Source organism: Etheostoma cragini, chromosome 24 (assembly GCF_013103735.1).
Source record: "Etheostoma cragini isolate CJK2018 chromosome 24, CSU_Ecrag_1.0, whole genome shotgun sequence".
NCBI classification, from domain to species: domain Eukaryota; kingdom Metazoa; phylum Chordata; class Actinopteri; order Perciformes; family Percidae; genus Etheostoma; species Etheostoma cragini.
The window spans coordinates 631,288-644,940 of record NC_048430.1 but is presented as its reverse complement, the minus strand read 5'-3'; the positions used below and the strand labels follow the sequence as shown (position 1 = coordinate 644,940).

Genomic DNA, 13,653 nt, shown 5'->3' with positions numbered 1-13,653 from the left:
CCCCCGTCTCTCTCCATTCAGAGAGGACAAACTGCTTTCTGGAGCAGCCGTGGATCTACGCAGGAAGAGGGGCACCTCACATGGGAGTGTGTGACTGTGTGTGTGTGAAGGTGTGTGTTCAGGCCTCCAGCCGTCGCCCGCTGATCCCGGACAGGCATGGCGGGGGTCCGAGAGCGCGTCTCCCGGTCACAGAGGCCGTGGTCGGTGTACCGGGCCAACACATTCGAGCTGTCCAATGAGATGATCGGCTTGGCTCTCGCAGGTGGGCGACACGTGATCCTTTGCACAGGTTTACTTAAAAAATAGGGAAACAGAACCTAGTTTTCCAGAAACTTCTATTCATCTGAAAGTACCCCTTCAACAAGGAAGTTGCCACTTCATTGATAATCCTTTTTTTTTTTTGTCTGTCTAGTGCCTAATGTCTTTGTATATTTTGTTTTAGTTCAGGATAATTTCTAACTTGTGTTTTTGAATGTGTAAAAACAAAAGGAAGTAAAAGAAATAAAGACATAAAACACGTACCCTGGAAATCTGGAGGTCTCGCGGGAGCACAATTTGAATTTATTCAGCAAGTTACTCAGGCATCGAGTAATGCTGCTCATTAACTATGTCCTAATAGCCGAGCTGCACCAATCACATCGGTGTATCTGATGTAGGCGGGGCCAGAGGCGAGCTGCACCAATCACATTGGTGTATCTGAAGTGGGCGGGGCCAGAGGCGAGCTGCACCAATCACATTGGTGTATCTGATGTGGGCGGGGCCAGAGGCGAGCTGCACCAATCCCATTGGTCTATCTAATGTGGGCGGGGCCAGAGGCGAGCTGCACCACTCACATTTGTGTATCTGATGTGGGCGGGGCCAGAGGCGAGCTGAACAGACAACGACAGTCTAATCTACCAGTTAGCTGCGCTGGTAGCTAGCGTACGGGGCTCTGGATACGTCACCCCGTGTGTTGTTGTGATTGGTCGTAGTGTTATCCAATCGCGTGCAGTGAGATTTTCAAACACACGCTTGGTGCCGCCCCTCGAGATGGCCGACTTCCGTTACTCGATGCCCGGCCCTTAATCTTTCGGATTTGGCTCTGGATTTCCAGGCTATAAATGACGTACAATTTCAAATAAATTCAATAATTTAATACATACTAGCGATGGCCAGTATAAACACAGCCTGCCGTTAACGTCAGCCACTTGCAGCACCACTTTGACTAAAATTACACACTGACACACACACTCTGCTGGTGGAGTAGTACAGTTGCGTGGGAGCCAGTAGCCTCTTTAACCACAGTTCCCCTGAACCAGATCATGAAGAGGCCTGAGGGCTTTTTACAGGTGGTTTAAGAGTCTGTAATGATGTAATCATCAGTTTCTTTAATGCAGAAAATTTGATTCAAGTGTAATTTTGAAGCCACTTTAAGTACCAACAAGTCTGATTAAACTCCTTTTGAAATAGAAGTCCGTGTTGGATTTTATTTTTTGTTAATGGCAGTTAGACCCAAAACAGCAACTGGTATCAGAGGCTCAGTGTGCCCGGTATTTTGTCATTTTGTTTTCTTGATAACTAATGTTTTTGTGACCTGTTGTTGGTTTCCAGGAAACAGTCAGGACCCAGATCAGCCTGTGATCGAGTTCAGCGTGGGTGAGTAACCCTTGCATTCAAAAGGATTTAGGCTTTCACCTGATGTTAGTCGGCCATTCACAAATCTATCAAACAATACACATATCTTCAAAAAGCACCAGATTGGTTGTTTTCGTACCTCTGGACTCATGTAGTGTTTCTCATCCAGCCTGCACAGACCTGCTGACCCCGGCTTTGGATCGGAAACCCAACAGCTTTGTAGCAGTGAGCTGCACGACACCCCCGCAGGCCTTCTGGACCAAACACGCCCAGACCGAGGTCATAGAGGTCAGACTCCTCCGCCCCCAAAATGGGAAATATTCCCCAGTGAAATGTGTGTGCCTCCACCTTCCTCATCTACGTTGTTAGACCCGGAGGTTGAGGATGGGAGAGAAAGTAATGAATCGGTTTAACCATTTTTATTGATTTTCCATAATCAATGTAGGGTTTTCTACAGCATATAATGGACCAAATATGTACAAACAATACATGACTGTGTTATGCAGAAATTAACCAACATGCAAGGTACCCCAGACCTCAACCCCCCCACACACCCACCCATCCATCCCATTTTGTCCCTTTTGAGTCCAGATCTTCACAAGAATAATTGTCCATTGGGGTAGTTGTCCAACGAGGGATTGGAGAAGGAGCATTTACACTTCAGCACCAAGTTTCCAAATAAGTGGATATTGGAAATCGCTCTCCTAGCGTCTAAGATCCAAAACCATAAAAGAGGTCCAATGCATTTTGAGTTTGCGTCTCGCTTCAAATCACACAAAAACCAATGTTTACAGGGAGAGCGGAGACAACACTGGGACAAAGGATCATGCCTCTTCTATTTTACTGCATCTTTAGATTTTACTGTTATGCATTATGTTAACTTTCCATAATAAATATCAATATCATGCGATGACAATAAGTTCACGATAACGAAAAACTCAAATAATATCCTTTTAAAAATCTTTATCAAGCTTTTAACATGAAATTCTAGATAGGGCTGCAACTCAGGATTATTGATTAATTGATTTATTAGCCAATGATTCTTAGTTCTATAAAATGTCGGAAGAAAAGTAAAAAAAATTGTTGACAATTCCCCAAATCTTAATGTCTTGTTCCACAATGTTTCTTTAGTCCGACCAACAGAACAAAACCAAAATAACAGCAGTCAGCCGTCACATTAGACAAAGAAATGCAAAATCCCTGAAGGTGGAACGAGGTTCGACATTTGCTACAAAAACACCCTTCAAAAAGCAAAAAGAAAGATATATTAAAACATTGAATGTAAGTGTTCTTTTGAATTGTTAATGACATTTAAATGATGGTTAATGTCCCGGTGTCCCCCGGCTGTGTCCACAGGGCACCAGTAACCCCATCTTCCTCAGCAGCATCGCCTTCTTCCAGGAGTCCAACATCAACCAGCAGACGCAGGTCAAGCTCGCCGTCTACGACGTCAAGGACCGCTCGCAGGGAACGGTAGGACGCCGAGACACCGGTGGCACCTCCTCATTTCCCATTTACCAAATACCTGTTTCTTACTCTGTAAGAGGAACATGGCCTGTTGTCTGGAGGTCTCACCAGTTAAGAAGAGATAAGGAAATCACATCAATAATATTGTCTTTCTGTCTCTTTAGATGTATATGTTGGGCTCAGCACTTTTTCCTGTTAAGGAGTTGTTGCAGGAGAGGAGCCACAGACTGCGACTCGAACTGAGGTAACACACACACACACACACACGCACACACAGACACTCTTCTAGCTTCTTCCTGCTGTATTTACATGTATTATGTATGTGATTTATGTCTTTTAGCTGTTAGGCAAGGTTGATTCTGTTCCTTTGTCACTTATGAAGTTTTTTTCCTTGACACTTGTGCATCTTAAAAACAAGTAAAAGATGGTTTAAGTCCATTGAAATGTCAAACACAGGTGCTACAGAGCTCAAGAATGTTAAATACATATACAGGAATACAGGAAATGTATTTAAATATACAGGAAATGGTAAATATGTTTCCTGTGAAGGGTTGAAAGAACTATGATTTCTGGCAAATTTTAACTATTCATCAAACGTGAGGTTTTGGTTCTTTTTCTGCTTTATATCCTTGTAACAGAAATATCTTGGGTCTTTTCGCTGTGGTGTATTTTGTCATTTTATAGACTAAACCATGCAAATGCTGAACACATGCAATTATAAAACACCAATTGTTAGTTTTGGCCCTAATGTAAATGTTCTTGAATGGACAGATCAGCAGAGAACGAGCGGGTGGGGAACATCAGCATCGCTGCGTGGCAGATGGAGGAGAGAGCCGATCAGAGGGTGTCGGTCAGCCGCCTGCCAGACAGCGTCAACGGCCGGGTAAGAAGCACGGCCTTCTGGGAGCTTTAGGTTTGAAACCCCAATTCTGTGTTCGGTCAAACTCCGTGCATGCAGAGGATCTGGTGCGTCCATACGTTCCTTATTGTTAATAAAAGAATAAAGTACTGTAGGTCGTTATTAGGGCTGCACAGTGTGTTGTTTTTTAGGGAAAGACACTCTTTTTGTTTTAGTGTTGCCTTTTATATTCAATTCAATGTTCAATTTGTTCAATAGGAGAATGTTGGTGGACATTTGTTTTAAGTTAACGAGCAGTTTGTTGTAGAAAGCCTTTTACCAGAATAATAAAGGCTGCAGAGCTGAGCCCTCTTTAATATTTGATTATTTATTGCAAGTAATATTGTTATCTCAATATTCAACATCATTGCATTTTGCATATTTCCCTCATGTCGTGCAGCCCTAGTTGTTATTGCGTCTGTTCAAAGGTAAAGTGTTGTGTTGTTAGTGGTTTAGGGCTTAATTTCAGATGAAGTATATCTGATTTCGAGCAGGTACGTTTAATTCATCTCTAACTTAGCACTTGGATATCTATTTATAACATATCTGGATTCATTAATGACCTCTGGCTGTACATGCATTGCGTTAATGGGACAGTGTAAACAGATGAAATGTTATGTTTGGTCAGAGTGAGTCAAATCTCCGGACATCATCTCTTCACTGTACAGTAATTTGTGTCTCTGATGCTTCCTGTTTGTCTTGTGTACTGCTTAATAATTCAATCAAACGCCACTGAACCTACTTTATGTCGTAACAATCATGTCAAACAGCCTCACACTGCAGTACGGTGACTTCTCTTAGTGGATTTGGTGTGTGTAGGAGCACTGTCAGTGGGGTTAGAGTGGTGTAGGTGAGCGTAGGCCTGAAAGAGAAGATGGAGGTAGTGGTGGACTCGCTGTAACACCAGTGTACTGCATGTGTTGCCTTGCAGACGATGCTGCCTGTCGACCAGAGCCTCACCGAGTCGATGGGAGTCCGAATCAAGTACGCCTCGCTGTGCAAAGACACGCTGCTGCGCTCAGGTACTTTTACAGAAACATCCCACCTTCCAGCACAGGCTTTCCCCCAATGAATAGCAGACCGGTGGTCCACCACGTGTCATAAACTACTGTTACAAGGGGGGCTTAGAAACTTAGGCCTAGTCATATTGTCAAATCTCCAGTTAGACTTAGTGTACAGTCCTATGGAGTTTGTCTTAATAGCGTTTCTAAATTCTTAATTTTGCCATTCTGTCCATTATTGTCATCAAAAAGACTCTTGGCATCGGGCCTAACAACTCTTCTGGGGGAAACCCTGGCACATGTGTGTTCTTTGTCACTATTTAATTATAGACTTAGTTATTGGCACTTAAAAATTGTGGATAGAATTTGGTGACTTGAGTTAGGTGAGGTGGCTGTAAAACTTTTGGACTTTGGAACAACCTTGTTCTGCAAAACAAAGACTAGTTCTTCACAACAATCAAGTGCTTTTTCCTCTGGAAATTCATTTTGGAAAATAATATATTAAAAAAAATGGAGCTTGCCTTTTTATTGTTTCCCCTGCGGGTTTATTCCATATTAATCAAAATAAGGTTTAGGTCTAAAGACTTTCATCGGGTGATATGGATAAGCATCACAGTCACATTTATATACGTACAGAAAATTTGGTCAAATAGTTGCTGAAACACACTAAGGAAAGCAACATAATTCCACATAAAGATTAGCTGGAAAAACACACACACACAAGATGTTTGCTTCAATAAGATCGACATAATAATCCAAAAATTGTCCAACATTTAAAGAATTAGGATAACACTACACAAAGCTGAAGAGGACCGTGAATGGTCATCATTAATGGAGGCGTTCATTTTTAGGATTCCGGTAACAACAACAACACTTTGTCCAGGAAACAAGGGACTAAAAATAGATTTGGATAATTTTACAGGGATGCCAAAGTATGATTTTAAAAGATAAATAATGTCTTCCGCCTGCATGGCTCCAGGTTTACCGCTACACCCGACCATGAATCTCATTACCCAGCAGAAATATATTGATTATCCCCAGTGAGTGGGGCAGATTGGTGTACCTTAGGGATAGAGTACTGATCCAAAAAATAAGAGAATATAAAAGGTTTGAGAGGATAGAATAACATTTGTATGGTGTCTAGTTGTATTTTAGTGACTTCACCTACTTTACACACGTCCTGTTTGATTCTGTTGGGTTTTCATCTTGATTTATTGTTGTTGGTTTCTCTTCCTTGTTCTTTTTAATGTAATAATTATATACCTATTTATAGTCGGGTTAAATAGCTATAACTAACTAAACTGGTCACCTAAGGTAACTGTTCAGGTCACTAGTTGTGTTTACTGCATGTCAAAGTCCGAAAAGCTAAACAAAACAGCAACAGAACAGCTAGAGCTAGATCAGAACTAGAAAAAGATCAGATAACCTGATCTAATTCATGCTAATTAAACGTCCTGTGTCTTCAGTGTTCGGAGGCACCATGTCTAGAATGTACCGCTTCCCCACGACTGATGGGAACCACCTACGGGTGCTGGAGCAGATGGCCGAGAGCGTCCTCTCGCTAAACATCCCCAGACAGTTTGTCAAGCTGCTGCTGGAGGAGGACACCGCCAGGTACCCACCAACACACCTGTACATGTCTAACATCTCACGTTGTCACGTTGTTACACACGATAAAGAAAGCTGCAAAAATACTCAAACCAGAGAAGCTCAAACCAGCGAATATTAGCCATTTTTCCTTGAAGAATGAAAACAGTAATATCAAATACATGTCCAGACAAGTGTACCAATGCTGCAATAACACCATGTGAGTTTAATGCACACATCTACTCTCCTCTGTCTCCTAACATCTCCCCAGGGTGTGTGAGCTGGAGGAGCTGGGCGAGTTGTCCCCCTGCTGGGAGAACCTGCGGCGACAGATTGTCTCTCAGTACCAGACCATAATACTCGCACACCAGGAAACACTGTCTGACCTCAATCACTACAGAGGTGAGAGGGTTTCTCAGAGGCCTCTCGATGTCTCGTAAAAGAGTAAATCCATCATATAGGGCTGGGCCATAATTCAATGTGATGTTGTATCGTCTTCCAGTGGAATCACATCATGAGATCATATCGTGATCTACAAGTACGCTGTCTAAATTCATAATAACAAGCACATACTAACTCAATTTTCTCAGAAAAACATCTGTTGTGAAGCATATTGAGGGATTTTGATTTAAATAATTGCAGACTTGTTTTGACATCACACTATTTTTGTGCATGGATGTACACTTATACTTAGACTTAGACTTCTCTTTATTGTTATTATTGTAAATATAGTAAATAAAAATAATACCACTATTACCACCACAATATTACCACGAGTTTTGTTAAAGGAGCACCAATTGTCAAACACCCAATAACGTCGCAATATCGACATTGATGTGGTCAAGAATATTGTGGTATCTCCTTTTCTCCATATTTTCTCCATATTGCAAATTATATACATTTTTAACAAAGTTCCCAGTTCTACCTTGTCACATTCACTTCTTTCCCCTCCTCTTTGACCACCCCCCCCCCCCCCCCCCCCCCCCCCCCCCCCCCCCCCCCCCCCCCCCCCCCCCCCCCCCCCCCCCCCCCCCCCCCCCCCCCCCCCCCCCCCCCCCCCGCCAGGTCCGTCGTTTAAAGCCAGTAACCTGAAGGCTGAGAGGAAGCTCGAGTTCATGCCGACCAACCTACACGTCCAGAGGATGAGGGTGCAGGATGAGCTGGGCTTCGGTAAGACTGGACTGCCATAACAACATGGACAATCAGATACACACACACACACACATACACACACACACACACACACACACACACACACACTCATCTTTCTCTCTTCCTCTCCAGAACACACGTATGATGTGATAACAATTGGAGCTCCGGCCGCTCACTGCCAAGGTTTTAAAAACAGCGGTTTGAGGAAACTCATCCAGAAATTTGAGGAGGCAAAGAAACAGTAAGTTCAGAATGGACGAACTTGGAAAACTGACCATTAAAATGAAGAAAAGATTGCATTTGCATGTCCCCCCTCCCCCCAAATCTCAGTGAAATCTGCTCTTTTTGTTGCTTTATTCCTTATTTTACTGATTTTGTTACAAATTGGGGAAACCTTTTGATCCATATGAAATTATTTTTTGTGAAAGATGTATCTTATTTATTGTACTTTATTTATTTATTCATATATTTGGCTTAAAAAATGCATTGTTTCTTCAACTATTGCATTAATTCTCCCGATCAGTTCTATGGCTTCCTCTTAATTTTGTTTTTGTTACTTTTTATTGATCAGCGTTTATGAGGAGGAATGGTGAGTTGTTGCACTGCTTTGCTTGTTTTTTCATTTCTTTGTGAACTGTTTGCCTCCCGCTGCCTTGTACCACCACAAAAAAATACTTTCACTCTACTTTGAGTTGCACAAAAGCTTTTAATGACTTCGGAGCATTGTGGAGGAACTGGTGAGTAGGTTAAGGGTTAATGAATGTGATCTGCAAACACATGAGACATTGTTAGACATTGCATTGCTTAAGTTAACGGCAACAATTGATGACACGTGATGCATTTGGTTTTAACAGTGTTTGTAACTGAAATGTCCTGTGTGTTGAACACACAAGCACACACACGTGTTAAGCTCAGATGTTTTATAACACAGTACACAAGTGTGTTGAAATACCGCTCATTTTGTAAATGAAGTCATGGATGTCTAGTAAAAACACATATTTATAAAAGAGTTTGAAAACATGTGAATCTGACATTAAAGCACCGATTAAAACGTCTAAAATTCTCATAAAGATCCATGTGAGTTTCCAAAGTGAACGGTATCTCCCTCTGTCCTGTTTATTGAAGTCACTTCATGTTGTCTCGTGTTTACCTGTAGCGTTTTTATAGTTACTGATTAGGACTGCTAAGAACAGGCATGTGCATGCAAATGCTATGTAATTAATCAAAATGGCATTTGTAAGAGTTAAAAAAGGCTATTTTTCCTTTAGATGTAGACTCAATAATCAACTCCTTTTACATTTTGAGGGTATAGTGTGTCATCGGCGTACGCTCATGAAGTCCCGCTGCTAAGAGCATCAGTCTTTGTTTTGTGTAGCAGCGCCGTGTCCAGCTCGCAGTCCATCGTCTACATACCCCAGGACATCGTCCGTGCCAAAGAGATCATCGCCCACATCAACACGCTGAAGACTCAGGTCAGCTACTACGCAGAGAGGATTTCACGCGCCGCCAAGGATCGATCTGCCAGCGGGCTGGAGAGGACACTTGCTATTCTGGCTGATAAGGTATGTTAATTTAAAGCCATGTCTTTAGTGAATAACCTTTTAATAGTAATGAACGTCTGTTACATTTAAGCTGTTGCCAAATGAGTTGCTACAAGGCTAATTAAGGCTAGCAGCACCACGCAACCCTCTCTGTGCTTCTCAGTGTTGTTTAGTAACTGGTGTCATATGGCGACTTTTGTATGCAGAAACTCAAGTGAAGACATTTCTCTTTTCTGAAGAGTCCATTTTTTTTTTTATCCTTTGTGTCCTCCTTGGCTACTAGCCACTGCGTAGAGGATGGGTGGGTGACGGAAGGCTTGTATCATGTGGTAAAGCCGTCATTTTTGTTGTCAGTTCTTAGAATTCCTCATGGGGGAGAAGGAAACTACGCACTCTAGCTTTAAGCTTTTATTTTTTATTTTTTTGCACTGACGAAATGTAACTGACACCTTGTCCTCTCCCCCTCAGACTCGTCAGTTGGTGACGGTATGCGACTGTAAGCTGCTGGCTACAGCTATTCAGGCCCTAAACGCAGCACGGCCCGAGTACATCGCCTCCAAAGTGTCTCCCTCCGCTGACTCGGAACAAGTAGTCCTGCGTAACGACCAGGACACGCTGCTCGCCAAGTGGAGTGGCAGCAACAGCCGATCCTCTCTGCACGTTGACTGGCACGAAGAGGAGTGGGTGGGTTCATTGGCTAGTTAGGAATCACCAAAACTAACCAAAAGAGTTTTATATTGATTACAGATACAGACATATCTGATGCCATTTACTTAAGTTGTGCCACATTTGGACGTGAAGGGCTCAGTTTTTGACTCTTAGCTGCACTGCAATACTGAAAATGTTGGGAAGAAGATTTAAATCATTCTCCCCAATAAAAGGTTTATTATAATCAAATTGATCTAAGTTTTTATTACATTGGGAATATATTGTGTATTAGAAGGATGTAGTAGGATTTAACTGCTTGTTACACTTTTAGTCATCCACTCATTTAGCGAGTCACGTCATTTGTCCATGCAGAACATGATGCACACATTTCTTTTTGTTTTCATCAAATATTCATGCATCGGACAAATAAAAAAACCTGATGTTGTTCTAAATCAATATGCTAAACTGCTCATCTACATACGCGTGTTTTTCCTGTTTTTATATGCTAATTAAACACTGTAAACATGGCTGTACACATTACAGAATTAGTCCAACCATCAGTGTTTTGCCTCGGCCTCGCCAGGCAGCCAGACACAGTAGTTATGTAATGGAGTCAGAGCTCCACATTTGCTCGCATTACATCAAATCTTTGTTATGGAAAATTGTGGTGTGCTCCCTGATTTGCATACGGATGTGATTCATCACGTCTTCTTTCCCCTCCAGCCCAATGATTTTACCGACTGTAATTCCTGTGTTAGTCCTTTAGCGTGTCTTACGGAGCTCTGCTCAATGCCTTGTGTCCATCCCTTGTCAGGAGAAGGTTTGGGGGAATGTGGATAAATCTCTGGAGTGCATCATCGAGCGTGTTGACAAGCTGCTTCAGAAGGAGAGGAGGCCCAGCGTCAGCAGTCAGGACAGTACACTGACTGACCTGCAGGGCGGCGCCAGTAAGAAAGGTAACACACACACACACACACACACACACACTTAATAGACTGTACTTACTCATTTATCTCTATTCTTTCTGGTTTCTTATCTATTTTTAAGGGTATAAATGTGACAAAAAAATGCATGTTTTGGTGGATTTTATTCGACAATATTTTGTTCAGAGGTGAAATCACTTTTTTTTGGGAAGCCTTTGTTTTGTCAGTAATGTAACGAAGCATGTTTTTATTGTTTTCTGGGTGACGAGGCATCATTTTTGGCTGAACCTAAGTTTGCATGTAGTCACTAAATTAGGTATTATTTGCAGTTTTTGCTTGCTTTTATTTGTTTCAATGATTTTGTTGACCCAACCCAACATTAAAATAAAATAAATTGACTAAGAAGGGGGACAAATGAACTACATTACAATACATGCAACTTGCAAAAAATTTACATATATAGTTGATTGACACAAGTACAAAGTGACTCCACTGTGTTTGGCTGTGAAAAGACGAGGACAAGGAAGGGAAGAGACGAGCTTTCTGGATCAACCCAGGAAGTATCCCATCATTACCTTCTTCATCATCATCATCATCATCATCACCTCCACCACCTCCACCATCCTCTTCCTCTCTGCCTGCCCTCAACTCTACACACGAGTTCTGTAGGTTGATTTCCTTCCCTATGTTTGTTTTGTTTTTTCTGTCAACCCTTCTGTTTTTAAGGTCACTTTTCCGTAGTTCAGGATACTCGAGTTACGGCTTCTGACAATGTTCTTTTACTTAAAAGAAAGCGGGTATTTTCTAAATTACTTATCCTATTGTGAGGAAAAACTGTCTACAAGTGTAGGATGTTGTGTTTTTGTGTGCAATCTTTGTTGTCTTCTTGCTCTGTCCACAATGTTGCAGCATTTCTGTAGTTAAACGCAGCCCCTCTAAGTGCTGCTTCATGTCTGAGCGTACCAAGCCCTTCGACCAGGGCTTGTATTTTACATTTTGTGCTTACTCTACATGTTGTACTGGATCGGGTTCACAAGTCTATCCAAACTTTCACTCCAAAATGTGCACACGCTGTAGACAAAACTGTCCAACAGGCCACAGCTACCGTCGTTTTTATTCAACCAATAGATCAAAACAAGCTTTTTAGCTTAAGCTAAATAGTTTTTGGATAGATCGCTGACCCTGTTGTGTAGTGTTTTCAGTGTGTGTCTCTGCTGCCCTGTGTGGCTTACAGCGCCCGCTAATCATGCATGTTGCACCTCCACCCCTCTTCCAGATGGAAGCCCTAGTGCTGAGGAGGCGTACCCAGGTAAGAGCTTCTATCCCACCCATGCTGCTTAAAATGTTTGTATATACCACCACTTTATTTTATGCAAAATTCTTTATTAAAGAGCAACTTAACATCCTGTTTTAGCTTCAACACGGTCCGTTCACATGTTCAGATAACGCATTTAAGCCCTCAACACCCTTGAGATGAACATCTACAACAGTTTGAGGAATTCTGGGTGACCCTTATGTCTTAATAGGGAGGAAATTGGCAGTGCAGTGCATCATATCTGTAAAAACAACACCATTTAGGGGGTCAAGAGGAAAAAACTACACAATGATCTGTGAGGAAAGGCAAAGAAAGTTGAATAATCACAATAGATTCCAGCCTGGGACTATAAAGTATAATAAAGTGTCTGACATAACAAAGGCCCTACTTGTCTTTTTTGCTTTTGGTTCTGCTGTGATTAAGAGAGACTAAGAGGTTTGTTGGAAGTTGGATTTTGTTATATTCGGGGTAAATGTCCCTGTTGGGAAATGTAGGGCATCTTCAGGGTTAAATCCAGATTTTTTTGAAGTACCTTGTAATTAAACACACACAACTTTTAAATGCACCAGCGCTTTACACAGTGGAGTATGGTCTCTATCAGCACTCCTGCTTTATCTGTTGCTTCTGTTTTCTGTTTTCTGTTTCTGTCTGGACAACTCTTAAAAGATGAACTCCCATTATTCACACTAAACATCCCTTTAAGTGGGCTAACCCCAACGTTAGATTGCATCGTATTGGTGTTTAATCTAACCTCTGTGGTGTATTTATCTTTGCATGTATGCGTTTGTGTTTCCCAGGCGAGTGGAGCGAGGCGTTGTACCCTCTCCTCACAACGCTCACAGAGTGCGTTGCCATGATGAGCGACAAGGCCAAGAAGTCCATGGTCTTCCTGCTGATGCAGGACAGCGCCCCGACCATCGCCATGGACCTGTCGCTGCAGTACCGCCGCGACGTGGTCTTCTGCCAGACGGTATGCAGAAACACACACACACACACACACAGGGACGCGATATTTAGACACATTTACATGCTCATCGTAGAATAAAGAGTTCATTAATCTGTACTGGACGATGCAAAGGCCCGGGGGCTTGGTGGATGGACAGTGGTCATGTGACTTCTGAACACTTGTGTTAAAAGAGAGAGAGAAAGGAGTGAAATAATATAAGAAAGTGAGACAGAAAGAGAGGATTTCTTCCCCTGTAGACCAAACACTCTCCCGACGTTGCAGATGCCCAGAGGTAGAGTCGAGGTAGTGGGTTTTTGTTTAACAACCTATTTTATTTGCTAAATGATTTCTGTCCCTATAAAAACCCTAAATAGTTTACAGTGTTTAATACAAGATTGACTAAATCATTGTGTCCCATTTATGGATGAATCAGCTGTAAAAGATGCTGCAACACAAGCTATAAACTACTCTGTGTGTGTGTGTGTGTGTGTGTCCGTGTGTGTCCGTGTGTGTGTGTGTGTGTCCGTGTGTGTGTGTGTGTCCGTGTGTGTGTGTGTGTGT

General features: G+C 42.2%; 1 protein-coding gene across 1 annotated transcript in view; it reads left to right on the top strand.

The window, feature by feature from the left end:
- Positions 1-13,653, top strand: part of inpp4ab (inositol polyphosphate-4-phosphatase type I Ab) — a 38,629-nt gene that overhangs the window by 13,241 nt on the left and 11,735 nt on the right. Inside the window, exons 3-20 of the mRNA XM_034865175.1 lie at positions 22-262; positions 1,591-1,635; positions 1,784-1,902; positions 2,971-3,087; positions 3,246-3,325; positions 3,853-3,964; positions 4,911-5,001; positions 6,447-6,594; positions 6,839-6,969; positions 7,633-7,737; positions 7,852-7,960; positions 8,291-8,308; positions 9,095-9,281; positions 9,729-9,944; positions 10,723-10,864; positions 11,344-11,496; positions 12,108-12,140; positions 12,944-13,182. Of these exons, the coding sequence (XP_034721066.1) occupies positions 157-262; positions 1,591-1,635; positions 1,784-1,902; positions 2,971-3,087; positions 3,246-3,325; positions 3,853-3,964; positions 4,911-5,001; positions 6,447-6,594; positions 6,839-6,969; positions 7,633-7,737; positions 7,852-7,960; positions 8,291-8,308; positions 9,095-9,281; positions 9,729-9,944; positions 10,723-10,864; positions 11,344-11,496; positions 12,108-12,140; positions 12,944-13,182 (2,151 nt within the window). The 5' untranslated portion in view covers positions 22-156. The remainder of the gene's footprint in view (positions 1-21; positions 263-1,590; positions 1,636-1,783; positions 1,903-2,970; positions 3,088-3,245; positions 3,326-3,852; positions 3,965-4,910; positions 5,002-6,446; positions 6,595-6,838; positions 6,970-7,632; positions 7,738-7,851; positions 7,961-8,290; positions 8,309-9,094; positions 9,282-9,728; positions 9,945-10,722; positions 10,865-11,343; positions 11,497-12,107; positions 12,141-12,943; positions 13,183-13,653) is intronic.